The 18,302-nt window shown below is 46.0% G+C and overlaps 1 protein-coding gene across 2 annotated transcripts in view; it reads right to left on the bottom strand.

Annotated features, from left to right (window-relative positions):
* LOC141098590 (cytochrome P450 2K1-like) overlaps nt 1–17,180 on the bottom strand; it is a 170,097-nt gene extending 152,917 nt beyond the window's left edge. The window contains exons 1-2 of one of the 2 annotated variants that reach the window (XM_073586501.1): nt 17,035–17,180; nt 16,176–16,372 (exon numbers count right to left, since the gene is read on the bottom strand). In XM_073586501.1, the coding sequence (XP_073442602.1) occupies nt 16,176–16,372; nt 17,035–17,110 (273 nt within the window). In that variant the 5' untranslated portion in view covers nt 17,111–17,180. Of the gene's footprint in view, nt 1–16,175; nt 16,373–16,977 lie in introns of both variants that reach the window. The other variant, XM_073586502.1, reaches the window with a different exon arrangement.
* Nucleotides 17,181–18,302: the final 1,122 nt, after the last annotated feature.

Below are 18,302 nucleotides of genomic sequence, written 5' to 3'. Positions count from 1 at the left end.
ATCCGGGTGGAGGAGAAGACGCACGCAGGTGGTGGGCTCTGTTGCTAGGAGCGCACGCAACAGAGCAAAGCTAAGTGGTGTTTCCCCTGTATTGTCTCTTTCCTCATGTGTGTTGTTAGTGCAGTGGTGGGATTAGTCTCCGCACCGACCTATTCCCTAGTGAGGGTTTAGGGTCAGGGTGAGCAAGGGTTTTAAGGTATGCGTGCGGCGACAGGTGCGGAGCCTGTATAGGGAACGTAAGGAGTGCAGGGACACTGGCTCAGGGGAGCTTAGGAGGTCTCCACGTCCCCCATTCCCTATTGCAGGGCCCACCATTGTAATTGTTTCCCAGGTCCCCCTTATTATTTAAATTCGCCTTACTGGAGGCGGGGTTTCCAGATTGTATGTATAACGTGTAATACCCAAATTTGCCAGGTGGAGGCGGCGTATCCACCTGCACGTTTTATTATTTAAATGCGCCCCACTGGAGGCGGTGTATCCAGGGTCACGTGTGTCACATGGGTTCGCCTTGCGGAAACATCTGCGTTCTGACACACGTGACCATGACATTATCACAGGCCCTACAGTTTTTTTTTTTTCTGGTGAGCCTTGGCCATGTGGAGACCTATGGTATTTGCTGCCGGGCCTCACTGAGGTGTGGGGAGCGGCAAGGTGTGTTAGTGCCGCTGCAGCAGCAGTTATCAGGGTCTGGGGCCTCTGCTCAGTTAACCAGAAAATAAAAAAAAAAAAAAAAATGGCGGCTGCGGTCTGGCTAAAAGCCCCCTAGAGTCGCTGCTGGGGAGCAGGACTGGTTCATGCATGCGGGCGCACCCAGGCAGGTGGGCGGAATGGTGCCCCACGGAGCTGCCTGGTATTTCCCGAGGTGAAGGGGTACGCCCCTGTGGTGAGCTGACTGGTGTGATAGGCCGTGGGGTTTACGCCAAATCTTCTATACCATCGAAGAAGCCGCCCCTCCTGGTCGTATGGAGGCGACCAGTGAGTGTATATATTTTCCTCCATATTCCTGCGGCTCTGGTACTAAAGCCCCCTAGAGTCGCTGCTGGGGAGCGGGACTGGTTCATGCATGCGGGCGCACCCAGGCAGGTGGGAGGAATGGTGCCCCACGGAGCTGCCTGGTATTCCCCGAGGTGAAGGGGTACGCCCCTGTGGTGAGCTGACTGGTGTGATAGTCCACGGGGTTTTCGCCAAATCTTCTATACCACCGAAGAAGCCGCCCTCCTGGTTGTGTGGAGGCGACCAGCGAGTGTATATTTCCTCCATTTCCCGTCCCCTACTCCTCCTGGTGTGTGCAGCAGGTGTGCTGCGGGGGAGTAGGGACAAATCTCAACCCTCGCCATTGGCCAACCCTGGAGGCGCAGGCCTCATGGTGAAAGGGTTGGAGGGTGGTGTCCCTTGGTGAATAGCGGGGGTGTGAGTGTGGTGACTCAGGGGGACGCCTCTGTTAGAGTCCAGAATGAGTTCACCAAATTTATGACAAACGAATGTGTGCATTAAACGTTCAGGTCCGGACCTGTGTGTGAACGAGCATGTATGTGTGCCACCAAAAAACATCCTGTGGAAGTGTGTTGTGGAGCCTGATCAGCTCATAACAAACAAACACACATACATAAACTCGTTCCCCAAGTCGGCGCTGTGGAGATGAGTGGTGCCTCCAATATGAACTTTATTGCCAATACCAGCGGTGTGTTGTCATAAACCTGAAGTGTCAGGTAGTGGTGAGTGAACTCAGGATCTGGGCGTCCTAGCTGTAGGTGTTTCCCTAATGAGGGGTGGTCTTAAGGGTCCAGAGGCCCCTCATTAAGGAGGGGGTACTGTCATGATCTGACAGTTTTAAATTGCACTGGGTGAACTTTTTTTACTTTGGAAAGTTCCAAGGTGTCTTGACTGTCCCCGGTGGTGGTTAGTGGTATTGCACTTTAGGTTTTTGTGCACTTAATTATGAATCAGGTGTGACACCCTATAAAGGTGTGCTAGGGGTGTGCAATCACTGCCTGTGATATTGTGAGATTGTTTTCACTCTGAGTTTGAGAGCCTGGAGGAAGGATCGAGCTGTGAGGAGTCCTGCGCAGCTTAGCCAGGGGGGACGTGTTTCAGCTATGGTGTCTGGACGAAGGGCTGGCATGGTGTGGTGGGGTCGCAGTGATGGCGTCAGCGGAAAGTGTCTGCATGGGCTGGTGGAGTGGCGACTATGGAGAGTGGCACTCACCATGTGGGACTTGGCTGCTGAGCTGGACTCAAGCATGCTCGACTTCGTGTCAGAAGCTGAACTCATCCTTGGGACTCTGTTACTAAGCAGCTGCAACTGGTGGTGGACTCTGCTCCAAGGCTGCACTAAGGTGAAGGATCCTGTTATGGTGAAGGATCTGGGTGGAGGAGAAGACGCACGCAGATGGTGGGCTCTGTTGCTAGGAGCACACGCCACAGAGCAAAGCTAAGTGGTGTTTCCCCTGTATTGTCTCTTTCCTCATGTGTGTTGCTAGTGCAGTGGTGGGATTAGTCTCCGCACCGACCTATTCCCTAGTGAGGGTTTAGGGTCAGGGTGAGCAAGGGTTTTAAGGTACGCGTGCGGCGACAGGTACGGAGCCTGTATAGGGAACGTAAGGAGTGCAGGGACACTGGCTCATGGGAGCTTAGGAGGTCTCCACGTCCCCCATTCCCTATTGCAGGGCCCACCATTGTAATTGTTTCCCAGGTCCCCCTTATTATTTAAATTCGCCTTACTGGAGGCGGGATTTCCAGATTGTATGTATAACGTGTAATACCCAAATTTGCCAGGTGGAGGCGGCGTATCCACCTGCACGTTTTATTATTTAAATGCGCCCCACTGGAGGCGGTGTATCCAGGGTCACATGTGTCACATGGGCTCGCCTTGCGGAAACATCTGCGTCCTGACACACGTGACCATGACAAAGTGCCTCTATATTAATATAATTTTATAAATATTAAAATTAATATTTAATAAGTGCATAAAAGTGCTTGATATTATATGTAAAAAACAAAAAAGGAAAAAACCATTATATATATATATATATATATCCAACAATGTAGACCAGCTCACTCCTGTGAACCACCTGGAACCTCAGCTGACCTGGTTAACTCCGTTGTGCCCGGATCTGGATGTAGGAGTCCATCCATACAAATGTGAACAACGACAAAGCAAAGTCCAGCAATAACGTGAGCAATCCAGGATGCTGTTAAAATTTTTTTTCTTTTTATTCATAAATCCATTAAAATGCAATGGTCCAAGCAGTTCAAAACAGCAATAACGCAGGAAAGTCGTGCAGATATCCTATCATAAAAATAAAAATTTTTTTAACAGCATCCTGGATTGCTCACGTTATTGCTGGACTTTGCTTTGTCGTTGTTCATATATATATATATATATATATATATATATATTTTATGGGTTTTTCCTTTTTTCTTTTTTTATAAAAAATTATATTAATATAGAGGCACTTTTAGGTATTTATTGATATTAATAAAAATTATATTTATTTATATAATTAGTGTATAACTTTCTGGTCACTTACTGTATTACATTCACTTTATGCACTAGTCTTTTAGTATTTTTTCTGCTCACGTGTTTTATTATATATGTAGTTTAAATATTCACTATTTTTGTTATCACTTTTGCACAATAAGGCAATTTATTATACTATATAGAATCATTTTATCGTATACCCAGTGGCGGATTATAATTAGGTCAATCTGGGCGGTAGCCCAGGGCCCAGTGGTGTGGGGGGGCCCACCAGCCCAGGGAAAATTGCCCCATTATAATCCGCCACCATAGCGCCACGTTCCTCCATGTACCGGCCCTTTCCTCCCCCTCCCAGACCCACCGGCCGGCGGCCATCGCAGCACCAGCCCCTCACTGATAAATCCCTGCTCTGAGCGCACAGGACCTGTAATGAGGTCACAGGAGGGGAGGAGTAAGTGGTCACATGATCAGGGGTTTCAGTCAGAGGCCCCTGATCATGTGACCCCTGACTCCTCCCCTTCTGTGACCTCATAACAGGTCCTGTGCACACAGCCATCAATGTATTGTATGCGGAACTCTGCTGTGCTGGTTGTCATGGTGCTGGATGAGGGATGTATGTGTGGGGTCAGGAGGGGTTGACAGGGTGGGTGTAGCTTCGTGTGTGTGCGAGGTATACAGAGCAGAGCCGCGAATGTGCAAGGTGTATGGAGCGGAGCCGCAAGTGTGCGAGGTGTACTCAGCGGAGCCGCGAATGTGCGAGGTGTACGGAGTGGAGCCACGAGTGTGCTAGGTGTACGGAGCGGAGCCGTGTGTGTACGAGGTGTATGGAGCGGAGCCGTGTGCACCAGTTGTACGGAGCGGAGCTGCGTGAGTGTATGAGGTGTACGGAGCAAAGCCGCATGTGTATACGGAGCGAAACCGCATGTGTGTGCGAGGGGTGCGGAGCGAAGCCGCGTGTGTACGAGGTGTATGGAGCGAAGCCGCGTGTGTGTACAGAGCGGAGCCGCGTGTGTATGAGGTGTACGGAACGGAGCCTTGTGTGTACAGAGCTGAGCCATGTGTTTACGGAGCGGAGCCGCATCTGTATGAGGTGTATGGAGCAAAGCTGCATGTGTACAAGGTTTACAGAGCAGAGCCATGTGTATACAAGGTGTACAGAGCGTGGCCGCGTGTGTGTAATGTGTAAGGAGCAGAGCCGCATGTGTACGAGGTTTACGGAGCAGAGCCATGTGTGTACTGAGTGGAGCTGTGTGTGTGCGAGGTGTACGGAGCGAAGCCGTGTGTACAAGGCATACAAAGCGGAACCATGTGTGTATGAGGTGTGCGGAGCCATGCGTATACAAGGTGTATAATGGGAAGCATTCATACCTCCCAACTGTCCCAGATTTTGGGAGTCTGCCCCACTGCCCCGACCGGGAGCTTATTTTTCCCACGGACACAGGGGTATATGGCGGAGCCCTGAGGAGCACTTGTAAACTTGCACGTGACATTCCATCGGAAGTGACGTGCTGGAAGCTGACCGGAGGAGATTGTGATGGAACTTTCCATGGAGGCACTTCAGGGAATGATTCAGATCATCACCATGTCCTCCTCCGACAGCACGGACAGCGGGATCGCCTTCCACTTGGGGATGTCGGCGATGTGAGTGGATCATGATATGTCCTGGACCAGGAGGCTCAGGTGGGCACTACAATGTGAGCCAGGCTGGTATAGTAGTATCTTTATAGAATCTTTCTTTCCCCTATTTCCTTGTCTTTCTTTCTTTCTCTCTCTGTTCTTTCTTTCTCTTTCTGTTCTTTATTTCCCCTCTTTTCTCTCTCCCTCTCTGTTCTTTTTTCCCCTTTCTTTCATTTTTATCTTTTTTCTTTCTTTCACCTCTTTCTTTCTCTTTCTTTCTCTCTTTGTTCCTTCTTTCCCCTCTTTCTTTCTCTCTCCCTCTCTGTTCTTTCTTTCTTTCCCCTTTCTTTCTTTCCTTTTTTCTCTCTGTTCTTTTTTCCCCTCTTTCTTTCTCTTTCTTTCTTTCTTTCTTTCTTTCTTTCTCTGTTCTTTCTTTCCCCTCTTTCTTTCTCTCTCCCTCTCTGTTCTTTCTTTCTTTCCCCTCTTTCTTTTTTTCTCTCTGTTCTTTTTTCTGTCCCCTCTTTCTGTTCTTTCTTCCTTTCTCTCTCTGTTTCTCTATTTCTTTCTTCTTCTTTCTTTCTCTCTGTTCTTTCGCTCTCCTTTCTTTCTCTCTCTTTTTTCTTTTTTCTCTTTCTGTTCTTTCTTTTCCTCAGTACCAGTAAATGTGCCCACATTACCATCCACTGTGCCCATAACACCAGCCACTGTGCCCTCAGTACCAGTCAGTGTGATCAGCAGTGCTAAATGGGTGTGGTTGGGGCATGGGCATGGGTGTGACTAGTTGTGAACTGGGTGTGGTCGGGCGGCCGGTAACCAATCATCATAGTGGAAGTCATCTGTTTCCATTAACTTTGTTATATGTGGGCAGTGGGCAGCTCTAGTAAGGTGGGCACAAAATGGTGGGTCTTGTCACCTCTGCCTCACACATAAGTTACTATGAGGTGTACTTTATTCCTGCCACATTTCTTTCTTGGCCTACTGAGAGAAATGTTTTGACCAGTTGAAAGTTATATAACCCGAGGCTTGTGCATGTGTGCGCTGCCCGCATGTAGTAATATGTGTATGTCTGTATATATATATATATATATATATATATATATATACTCGTGTATATATATATATTTACTTACTCCGACTCCTATATAAACCCTGCCCCTCAGACCGGCGTCCACTTTCCCATGCTCCTGTTCCAATCGAGGGGTCTTTTTTGGTCCCCCCTTGGTCCTCCACATGCTGAACATCTGGGACATGACTAACATTGCGCAGTGTGCGCTTGTTCGTTGCCAGATGCAGCATTGTGTCTAGTGTGTGAGGAGACGGCGACTTGTCTGTGGCGTTAACCCCTCTGCTGCCATGTTGGGCACAGCCTGTGATGAGGAGCATCTCTTCCTGTGTATCCGGCCACAGGCTGCACACCGGAGGCTGCTTCTTCTATCTGGGGAAGTTCATGAAGCAGAAGCCTATGTGTGACTCATGTGAAGTAACTTGTCTGACAGGTCATGGGTCCAGGTCAGCATTGATTGCAGACTATTAGCTGGTTTGATGTTAGGTACAGGTGAGTCAGGACTAGATGTTGGGTGGAAGCCTTCCTGTATTTGTAAGGTCTCGTGCACACGCTGAGTATTTGGTGAGTTTTTACCTCAGTATTTATAAGGCCTAGTGCACACGCTGAGTATTTGGTGAGTGTTTACTTCAGTATTTATAAGGCCTCGTGCATATGCTGAGTATTTGGTGAGTTTTTACCTCAGTATTTATAATGCCTCATGCACACACTGAGTATTTGATGAGTTTTTCACTCAGTATTTGTAAGGCCTCATGGACACACTGGGCATTTGGTGTTTTTACCTCAGTATTCATGAGGCCTCGTGTACACGTTGCGTATTTGCAGAGGTTTTTTACCTCAGTATTTAACCCCTTCCCGCCCCTTGACGCACCATATGCGTCATGAAAGCTAGTGACTTCCCGACCCCATCACATGACCGGGGGGCCCACAGAGTCTGAACAGCCCGGGGCCCTGGCTACCCTTAATCCACCCCTGCCTATCTATTATTTTCTATATTGCCCCCGTTTATATACATATTTTACTCTGCACAATTTGGCTTATAATAATCATCAGAAAGGATTCCAGCTTGTTTCCCGTTATATTTATTATGTAGTATCGCAGTCAGTTCCGGTGCACGCATGGGCTGTATTGTCCAGTCCTCGGTAAGCTTCCGGAAATGTTCAGACAGTGACCGCATGCGCTCCACACATGCGGGTCACTGAGCAAGTTCTGGGAAGCTGCGTTGTGTCGGGGGCGTGACAACAGCGGCATGCGTCATTTACCCAACACATGACTCTGATTACTCTCCTATTCATTGGCCGCACTCAGTATAAAATACTATCTGCCCCTCAAGTAAGCCACGCCCCCAGGAAGAAGCCAAACGTGCGTCGGTGTACCAGGACTGTGCACATAGCTCTACATAAGGTGAATCATTTTCAGGTCTCTCAGCTGCATCACTCTTTGCTGCATGCTATAATTAATTTAGGAGACATCTGATTTCCCTTATAGTTTAGTATGGCATTCATATAGGTTACCGGTCCATATGAACTTACCCTATTTGTATTAATCTACTATTTTTTTATTTTCCTCATCTCTATTAGTCTAATATTTATATTTTTGAGAATTGTGTTACCTATTATTTTATCTATGATAATTAATTTGCACTGCACCTTATAATATTATAGAGATATGGAATTTTAATGAATAACTTTGTATTAATATTGGATATAGTGATTTTTTTTGGGGGGGGAAATATCTCTTTACATTGACTTGAATTATCTTATATAGGGACATTACTGTGGATGCTATCTGATCTTGTTCTTTGAGGTGTTCTGCTTTTTTATAATGATATTGGTTGTTTTTAATTTTGATTTAAATAAATATAATTATTTTAGGGATCTCTTGATTTGTTCTTTCTTTATTATGCGTAAGGATTAGTGTTACTAATTGATTTGAAGTGCCATTGCTGAATATAGTATTTTTGAACATTATATTGATGGCTAGATTGGGAATTACATAACACAGGGGATGGGACAGTGATTTCACTGTCAGACACATATTTTGTACCCAGGCGTTCCGCTCACCTACTGGGGTGCTGCTCATATGAGCAGTATATGAAGTACGCTATTAACATAACATCAGGCTACTAGATATACGCTAAAAGAGACCATAAGAAGGGCAACACAATAAAAAAATATAATAATAGAATATATAGAGATTGAGAGTAGAAATTTGACCATTGCTCTGTAAAGGTCGGCCAGGTCAGTAGTCGTGGCTGAGCTTCTAGGACATTGTTTATCCTGGCCTCCCTCTACAGGAAAACCGTCCCTCTCATTTTGCATGGTGCGGCCAGTAGGCGCGTTGCTGTCAGTGTCCCCTCGGTTGCGCTGGCGTACCGATCTTCCCGATTAACAATGAATGGAGACACAGTCCAGGACAACTCTTAACTGAACGGTTTTATTCACTTCAGGACACAGCACATCCAAGTAGTTTCCAGCATTTCCATCACAGTATGAACAGCACATCACTTCATCTTTCCCTTCACTGTTTACTTCGTCACCAAGTGTTTCCGAGGGTCGGGGCATCCTACACGGCCCCTTTCCTGCCCGCTTCACCCTGACCAAAAGAGATTCAGCACACAGAGCTATACGCCACATCTGGAGCAACCTGCCCATACACTTTTACAGTGACCTTCCTGCCTTCCCCTGCTTCTTTCCTTCTACCCTCTCTTTCTCTGTACTGAGGAATATGCTGTACCTCACTCTTCCCTGTGTACCCTGTATGGCTGGCTATACACTTAAAAGCTGTGAGGATAGTGGGCAGCCCAGGCCTATAGCCCACCGAGCACCTAAGGAGCTCTCTGGCCCCAACTGGACTTTTTCAGCTCCCTAGCCTGACTAACTCAAAACAGGAAGCTTTCCTACCTTACTCCCCAGCTAACCCCTCCTATGTGGTTAACTATTTACAGGGTGACTTATACTAAAGAACTCTATGCCTCCATCTAGTGTCTAAACTATACACTGCACTTTCCCTATTAGATACGGCGCGCAGCACAATCACAACATCACACTGGACATTATCATAGAATCATAGAATCGTAGAGTTGGAAGGGACCTCCTGGGCCATCTGGTCCAACCCCCTGCTCAAAGCTGGATTCCCTAAATCATCCCAGTCAGATGTCTGTCCAGCCTCTGTTTGAAGACTTCCATTGACGGAGAACTCACTGCTCAAAAAATAAAGGGAACACTTAAACAACAGAATATAACTCCAAGTAGATCAAACTTCTGTGAAATCAAACTGTCCACTTAGGAAGCAACACTGATTTACAATCAATTTCACATGCTGTTGTGCAAATGGACTAGACAACAGATGGAAATTATTGGCAATTATCAAGACACCCTCAAAGGAGGGGTTCTGAAGGTGGGGACCACAGACCACATCTCAGTACCAGTGCTTTCTGGCTGATGTTTTGGTCACTTTTGAATTCTGGTTGTGCTTTCACACTCATGGTAGCATGAGACGGACTCTACAACCCACACAAGTGGCTCAGGTAGTGCAGCTCATCCAAGATGGAACATCAATGCGAGCTGTGGCAAGAAGCTTTGCTGTGCCTGTCAGCGTAGTGTCCTGAGGCTGGAGGCGCTACCAGAAGACAGGCCAGTACACTAGGAGATGTGGAGGGGGCCATAGGAGGGCAGCAACCCAGCAGCAAGACCGCTACCTCAGCCTTTGTGCAAGGAGGAACAGGAGGAGCACTGCCAGAGCCCTGCAAAATGACCTCCAGCAGGCCACAAATGTGCATGTGACTGCACAAACAGTTAGAAACCGACTCCATGAGGATGGTCTGAATGCCCGAAGTCCACAGATGGGGGTTGTGCTCACAACCCAACACCATGCAGGACGCTTGGCATTTGCCACGGAACACCAGGATTGCCAAATTTGCCACTGGCGCCCTTTGCTCTTCACAGATGAAAGCAGGTTCACACTGAGCACATGTGACAGACATGACAGTCTGGAGACACCATGCCACCTGCAACATCCTTCAGCATGACCGGTTTGGCAGTGGGTCAGTAATGGTGTGGGGTGGCATTTCTTTGGAGGGCCACACAGCCCTCCATGAGCTCGCCAGAGGTAGCCTGACTGCCATTAGGTACTGAGATGAGATCCTCAGACCTCTTGTGAGACCATATGCTGGTGTGGTTGGCCCTGGGTTCCTCCTAATCCAGGACAATGCCAGACCTCAAGAGGCTGAAGTGTGTCAGCAGTTCCTGCAAGATGAAGGCATTGAAGCTATGTACTGGCCCGCCCTTTCCCCAGACCTTGAATCCGATTGAACACATCTGGGACATCATGTCTCGCTCCATCCACCAACGTCACATTGCACCACAGACTGTCCAGGAGTTGACAGATGCTTTAGTCCAGGTCAGGGAGGAGATCCTTCATGACAATATCTTCAGACTCATCAGGAGCATGCCCAGGTGTCATAGGGAGATCAAACAGGCACATGGAGACCACACAAACTACTGAGCATGATTTCCTTGTCTTTAGGAATTTCCAATGAAGTTGGATCAGCCTGTAATTTGATTTTCCACTTTGATTTTGAGTATCCTTCCAGACCTCCATGGGATATTCATTTTGATTTACATTGATCATTTTTATGTTTTCTTGTTCTCAATGCAAGCCACTATGTAATGAATAAAGATTTGCAGCTGCGATATTACATTCAGTAATATCTACGATGTGGTATTTTAGTGTTTCCTTTATTATTTGAGCAGTGTATATACGTATAAAAGCAACATTAATATATACATTAGTCAAATGTTACGTACACAGTTACAGGGACGTACTTGAGTGGTTAGGGAAACAAAACATCCTTTGTAACTGTGGCACCCCAAGAGTCCAGTTGCCACTGTGGCATTGCCTCCCTCAAAGGGGGTCATGTCATGCCTGGAAGCAAGGAGGAGTTCCCTGTTCAGGTAACATCAGCATTCAACACTTTTCGTGGCTCCAGACAAGGAAGGGGAGCTCAAAACCCGATTTTAGGGGAGCTTCCCTATAAGTTCTGGCCTGGAGTCGGGGTTAGGCAGTCAGTTGTGGGGACTGGAAGAGTGAGGAGCTCGTCCCCAAATGGGAGATGCAGTCTGAGTCAGAGAAGAGTTATAGAGGAAGAGAGAAGTCTAGGAAAAGCTGGGGAGTGGAGCTGTGACCAAGCTCACCCCAGAACAGAGCACTATAACCGGACACCGGAGTCCATGGCTGCATGGGTACAACAGTCCCAGCAGCTAAATCCGGAGAGCAGGGAACGGCAGGTCCCCTGGCCCATCAGACAGTTGGGGAACAGCAGCATATCAGAGCCCAGAGCACCCACAAAGGAGCAACACCTGCAATAGGCTCACGCTGCATGCCATACGGGCAAGTACAGGGACCATAAGGAACAGAGGCTCGAGCATAGCTTTAAGCAGAAAGGTCCTCACTGATTTAAAATAGTACAAAATAATACGCACATGGGGTATACGTCGTACTTTGTTGCTGAAGCAGAAGGAGGAGGAGGAGATGATTTCTTGAACAAAATGGTTTCGGATGGTAAGGGATGAATGTTAAGACAAATTAAAAAAAAATAAAGTGGCCTGCATTTACATAATGTTGCTGTCATACGAAGGGTTTACAAAGTTGGATGAAATCCATCCCTTGTTCAATTTTAGAACATGCAGCCTGTCTTGCATTTTCCGCTGACAAATGTGTGCAACTATCCGTTATGACTGCACCCGTCAAACTAAAAACCCACTCAGACAGTACACTCGTGGCAAAGCATGGCAGCATCTCCAAGGCGTACAAGGAGAGGTCAGGCCAAGTGTGCAGCTTGGACAAATAATAGTTAAAAGGCACTAAAGAATCAGGAAGGACACTGGTATTGTCGCTTAACTAGCCCTTCACCATCTTGGTCAACTTCTCCCTCCACATCATAGTTAAACCCACAGATAGGCCTTGCTCATAGGATGGTGTCATGAAAATGACCCAATTGGTGGACATTCCCCTCCCGAGTTGCACCTGGTGTTTGTGGCCCTCCCCTGTCATCCTTGTGGTTGAAAAGTGCTGGCACCTCTGCACCAGCATTGTCTGAGGGTAATCATTTGAGCAAGTCTTCCTCTATGGCCCTCTGGCATGCATGCACTGAAAATGGCTCGTCTGCCTCCGACGTTAGAGGAGCAAATTACTCCTTGTACCGTGGATCAAGAAAGGTGCATAGCCAGTATTTCATGGTGGACAAAATGTGTTTCATTCGAGGGTCTTGGGAAAGGCATCTGGACATGAACTCTGCCATGTGTGGCAGACTACAAAGTGTCCTCATCAGGAAGATTACTAACCATCCTCTCCTCCTCACGATGCATATCCTCCTCCTCTTCAGACCATCCATGATGGACAGGCATGAAGCTGGGATTAGAAGTCCCCTTTTTAGCGCAAAGCAAAAAATCCTGTTCCTCCTCCTCCTCCTGCTCCTCATTGTGGCCTGAAAATACTGTGTGAGGCTGGGCTCTGTGATATTAGCCACTGTACAATCATGCTCCATAGCCACCTGCTCAGCTTTCAAAGCTTCCTCTTTTAGAATCTGCAGCGACCGTTTTAATATACAGAGTAGAGGGATGGTTATGCTCATAATATTGTCATCAGCGCTCACCATCTTGATGCAGTACTCAAAGTTTTGAAGAACCTCACAGAGGTCAGCGATCCACACCCACTCAACAGCTGTTATGTGTGGGGGCTGACTGTTAAGGCCCCGTCTCACATAGCGAGATCACTAGCGAGATCGCTAATGTGTCACCGATTTTGTGATGCAACAGCGATCTCGCCTGCGATCTCGCTACATGTGACACATAGCGGCGACCTCCCCCACTGGATATCCCAGATCGTGATCGAATGTCCTGGGCCACTTTTTCATCATCGGCATCCCGCTGGCCAGCATGCATCACTGTGTTTGATGCCGACGAGCGACCTCGTTGGCGACACAGAACTCAGGGACACAGGCTGGAATCGTTCAGAATAGCTGATGTGTGACAACGCACCAGCAATCCTTACCAGATCGTATCGTTGTCAGGATCGCTGATGCGTCGCTATGTGAAACGGGACCCTTACTCTGACAGGCATTGAGAAGCTGAAATTCAGAGACTGCTCTCTGCTGCTCACTAAGCCTTGCCAACATATTGAAGATCGAATTACAGCGTGTGGGCAGGTCACAAATCAGTCGGTGACGAGGCAAACTAAAGCGCTGCTGCAGGCATAAGCCTGAGATGACTTTCAGAAATGTGCGCTGACACAGCGCACCTTGGCAAGTAGGACAGGCAAATTAGGGTATGGTTTTAAAGCCTGCTTTACCACCAGGTTTAGCACGTGGGCCATGCATGGAACATTTACCAGCTTGCCGAGCTTTAAAGTCCCCACCAATTTATGTCCATTATTGCACACAATCAGACCTGGTTGGAGGTTCAGCATTAAGAGCCACTGATTGGTCTGTTCTTTTATCCCTTTCAATAGCTCAGCTGCATTGTGAGCTTCATCATCTAAACAGATGAGCTTGAGCAAAGTACGCTGCCGCTTCACCAAGGCAATGCTGCAGATTTCCAGATGGGGAGTACCGGGAAGGCAGGCTAATTCTGCTGAGGATGAGAAGGAGGAGATACAGGAAGTGGAATATGCGGAAACTGAAACCCTGATGGAACTTGGGCCTACTATTCTTGGTGTGGGTAGGGTGTGTGATGTCCCAGCCTCAGACTCTTTCCCAGACACCACTAGGTTAGCCCAGTGTGATGTCAGGGAAATGTATCGTCCCTGTCCACAAGAACTTGTCCACGTGTCTATGGTTAGGTGGACCTTCCCTGTGACTGCGTTGGCTAGAGCACAGCTGATAACACGTGCTTGTGTAATGTGGAATGGTACCCCAGGAAAAATAGTGGTGGCTGGGAATTGAGTACCGTGGGGCTGTCACCAGCAAGAGATCGCGGTAAGACTCAGCTTACATATCTCACTACTGCAACATTTCCAGGGCTAGTAATATAGATAAAAATATGGTATTCTTTTAACCAATAGAAATTTGTGGGAATTTTTTTACATCGCCTTTATGAGACAAGCCAACAGCAGACTCAGGGAAATTAATGGGAACAGTGACATTTCTGTAGCTCAGGAGGTTTTGTGCCAGTCGCACAACTGCTAGAGAAATATTAGGTACTTAGGCAATAGATGACGAATATTAGTTAGCAATTAGCTTTTAAAATGGATGTTGCTATATGCTGCCACTGAGGAATATTATTTTGAGGTAAAAAAATGTTTATAGGCTGCTACACAGGAATATTAAGTAACTCCCAAAAAATGGTTTTGTATATGCGGGTACTACCTAATATTACTTCCCTCTAGCAATAGCTGATTTTTATATTTTGGTAGTGGATGAAACCCTCCATATTTCACCCTATTCCCTCAGTCAGCTTATAATACTATTATGCAACACAGTGGAAAATAGCGGAGATCGGCAGCATGTACTTGCAGTGAAGATAAAACACCCAGGTGCCTGCCTTTCACCCTCCCTGCTTTAAATCTCTCCCTACTTATATCCTCACGTAACAAGTAATCTCTTCACAATCAATCTTCAGCTCTTAAAAGAGCTTTTTGGAATAAATAACGCTCACTATAAGCTCCTTTCACTCTCGCTACGTTGAAACTACGCTCTCCCTATGCTGTTTCCAGCTGCAATGTGCGCAAGATGGCACCGGCAGCCTTTAAATAGTCCCTATGATGCTGGAAGGCCAGCCAATCGCAGTAATGCCACACCAAAGATGGCGCTGGCATTACTGTGATTGGCAAGCCAGCCCAGCATGTTGATTGGCTGCAAATAAAGCATCAAACATGCTGGGCGGGTCATTTGAATATACCGAGGTGAATATCTAATTACTCGGCAAGTAACAAATAGCCCGAATACCGTACTATTCCTTCGAGTAACGTATAGTGCCGAATGTATTCGCTCATCACTACACATGATGTCTGATGAAATCAGCCATCACCTGCCAGAAAAGAGGTGGGCTCGGGGTACGAGTCAGCATCAAAGGCAGAGATACAAGTTTTGACACACATGTACGTCAAAGGTTGTGAAGGGGTGAAGTAACTTTTCTTTTTCATTGTCTTGACTTTTTTTGTGCCAGCTTATTTCAAACTGGAACATGCGGTGGTTCATCAATTTTCACAAAATACAAATTATTTTCTTCTCTCTCCATTTTTTTTTTTAAAGCAAAAAGTTGCACGGTCTGCCAAATTTGCATGACAAATTCATACAGTTATAAAATCACTCCAGGAGGAGACTGGAAAACATTTCTATAAAAATGTGAAAATGTTAAAAAGTCGCAATAGTGGGATCAGTCAATGCCGTCTGGAATCCTGAAACCCCACAAGTATACAGTAATTGATTGGAACCAGCTAGATATGAAAATATATGTAACACTTATTAATATGGTAGATAATACAAGAGCCACCATTCACAATAAATGATATCACAGCTCACCTCCTCCTCCTGCACAATGACTGTGTTCTATATGCTGTAGATAATGCAGGGTCCACCATTCACTATAGGTGATGTCACAGCTCACCTCCTCCTCCTCTTGCACAATGAATGACTGATATCTTTATATACATAAAATGCACTACAAACACAGAGTTTTTGGTTGTGGCTTCTGTCGTTACTTTTTATGATTTTTTAATGATACATAGAGTTTTTTAAATGTATTGTGCTCTAGTTGTGACCATTTTTATGCTGCTCTGTGTCAGGATACATATATACTGTATATACTGTATATTCAATACATTCTATATATATACGGTATATAGAATATATATTCAAGCCAAAAAATACAAGCAAACTGTATGAAGAAAGTCTACAATAGACAAACCATTTAAATTTCTCTCTTCATTATGAGGCTTATTATATTCCCATTCCTTCCAGGCAACAGAATCATAACCGTTTAGGATAATGTAGTCATTAGTCAATATACTGAATGTTACCTCGTGCATTGTCAGATATGGTCTCTTCATGTCTAGAATGTGCAGATTTCCAATGATTGGTAGCGGCCGAGGTCCGGGGGGCAAATTATAAGCATTTTTTTTCCGTCCGAAGAAAAACAGGACAAAAAAAAGACATAAAATAATAGACAGAACCAATGTGATGGGATCAGATGGGATCATAATGCCAGGAAGGGTTTCTGTAGAAAGACAAATAGAAACATATAAATGTGCAAACATCTATAAACATTATCTTATCTATATACATAAGAGAGACAGAAGATTCAGCACTGCTCCTTAACCGCAAAGCAGTTCCATGACTGCTATTCAAGTCGAAAATCACACACCTGGATCGACCGCCAAAATACCGTCAGAACGGGTTCTCGATCCAGAAAAGCAAACATGTAATCTAGTTTTGCACAAAAGAGAAAAAAAGGGATGGCACTCACCGTTCTGTCGTGAAAATTCTAATTAAAAGGCATTGGCACTGGAGGAACGTACAGAGAGTGGACAACGGTCATTTCACGCACTTGCGCTTTGAGGACCCATTGAAGCGCAAGTGCGTGAAACGGTCGTTGTCCACTCTCTGTACGTTCCTCCCGTGCCAATGCCTTTTAATTAATAAAGAATTTTCACGACAGAACAGTGAGCGCCATTCCTTTTCTTCTCTTTTTACATTATCTTATCTATGTCTATTTATGTATTGCATGTCCTTTCTTTCTTTCTTTCTTTCTTTCTTTCTTTCATTCTTTCTTTCTTTCTTTCATTCTTTCTACAGAATATCTATAAATCTATCCTACCGTACCTAGAATCCTTCTGTATTCTCAGTACTACTTTTCTATCCCTCAGCGTTTATGCTTACGTTGGTAGTGAAATGTCCCCGACTGGATCCTGCTCTTCAGTGTGACTTTCCAGTTCTGATTCACATTGCATAACATCGAAAATGTGATGTGATATTTACAACCCGCCCAGATATTCGGGCCAAGAAATTGTTTTCTTTGAGGTTTGCTGTGCTATGGAGCAAAGTTTTCCCATAATAGAGTTCAGTTACACATTAAATCTAACTGACTGCAGGACCCAACATGTCCTTGAATGACACAGACAAGTGGTGAGTAGTGTTGAGCATTCCGATACCGCAAGTATCGGGTATCGGCCGATACTTGCTGTATCGGAATTCCGATACCGACTTCCGATATTTTTTCAATATCGGAATTCGGCATCGGAATCGGAAGTTCAGTTGATTGACGGCCTGACGTCATCATGATGCGCGGTGTGTGCGCATCATGATGCGCCGTCATTTCGGGCCTTCCGGGGGTCTCTGCCGGCCTGCCGGGGGGCTGTGCCGGCCTGCCGGGGGGCTGTGTGGACTGCCCGGGGTCTGTACCGGCCTGCCGGGGGGCTGTGCCGGCCTGCCGGTGGTCTGTGCACCCTGTGGGGGTCTGTACCGGCCTGCCGGGGGGCTGTGCCGGCCTGCCGGGGGGCTGTGCTGATGTCCGGGGGTCTGTGCAAGCATCGTCCGATGGGACTACAAGTCCCATCGGGCGATGCCTGCTACCATGACAGTGATTGACACATTAGCCAATGATGGGACAGTAGTAGTCCCATCATCCGGCTAATGTGTTAAATGTTAAAAAAAAAAAAAAAAAAAAAAATACTACATACATACTACATGCATGCTACATACATACTACATGCTACATACATACTACATATATACTACATACATACTACATACATGCTACATACATACTACATATATACTACATACATACTACATACATACTGCATACCACATACATACCACATACATACTACATACATACTACATACATACTACATGCTACATACATACTACATGCTACATACATACTACATATATACTACATGCATGCTACATACATACTACATATATACTACATATATACTACATGCATGCTACATACATACTACATGCTACATACATACTACATACATGCTACATACATACTACATATATACTACATGCATGCTACATACATACTACATACCACATACATACCACATACATACTACATACATACTACATACATACTACATGCTACATACATACTACATGCTACATACATACTACATATATACTACATGCATGCT

The sequence above is a fragment of the Dendrobates tinctorius genome, unplaced genomic scaffold (genome assembly GCF_039654945.1).
Source record: "Dendrobates tinctorius isolate UK_male_01 unplaced genomic scaffold, ASM3965494v1 ptg000093l, whole genome shotgun sequence".
Lineage (NCBI taxonomy): Eukaryota > Metazoa > Chordata > Amphibia > Anura > Dendrobatidae > Dendrobates > Dendrobates tinctorius.
The sequence above is the reverse complement of the archived record's forward strand: the minus strand, read 5'-3'. Positions and strand labels throughout refer to the sequence as shown.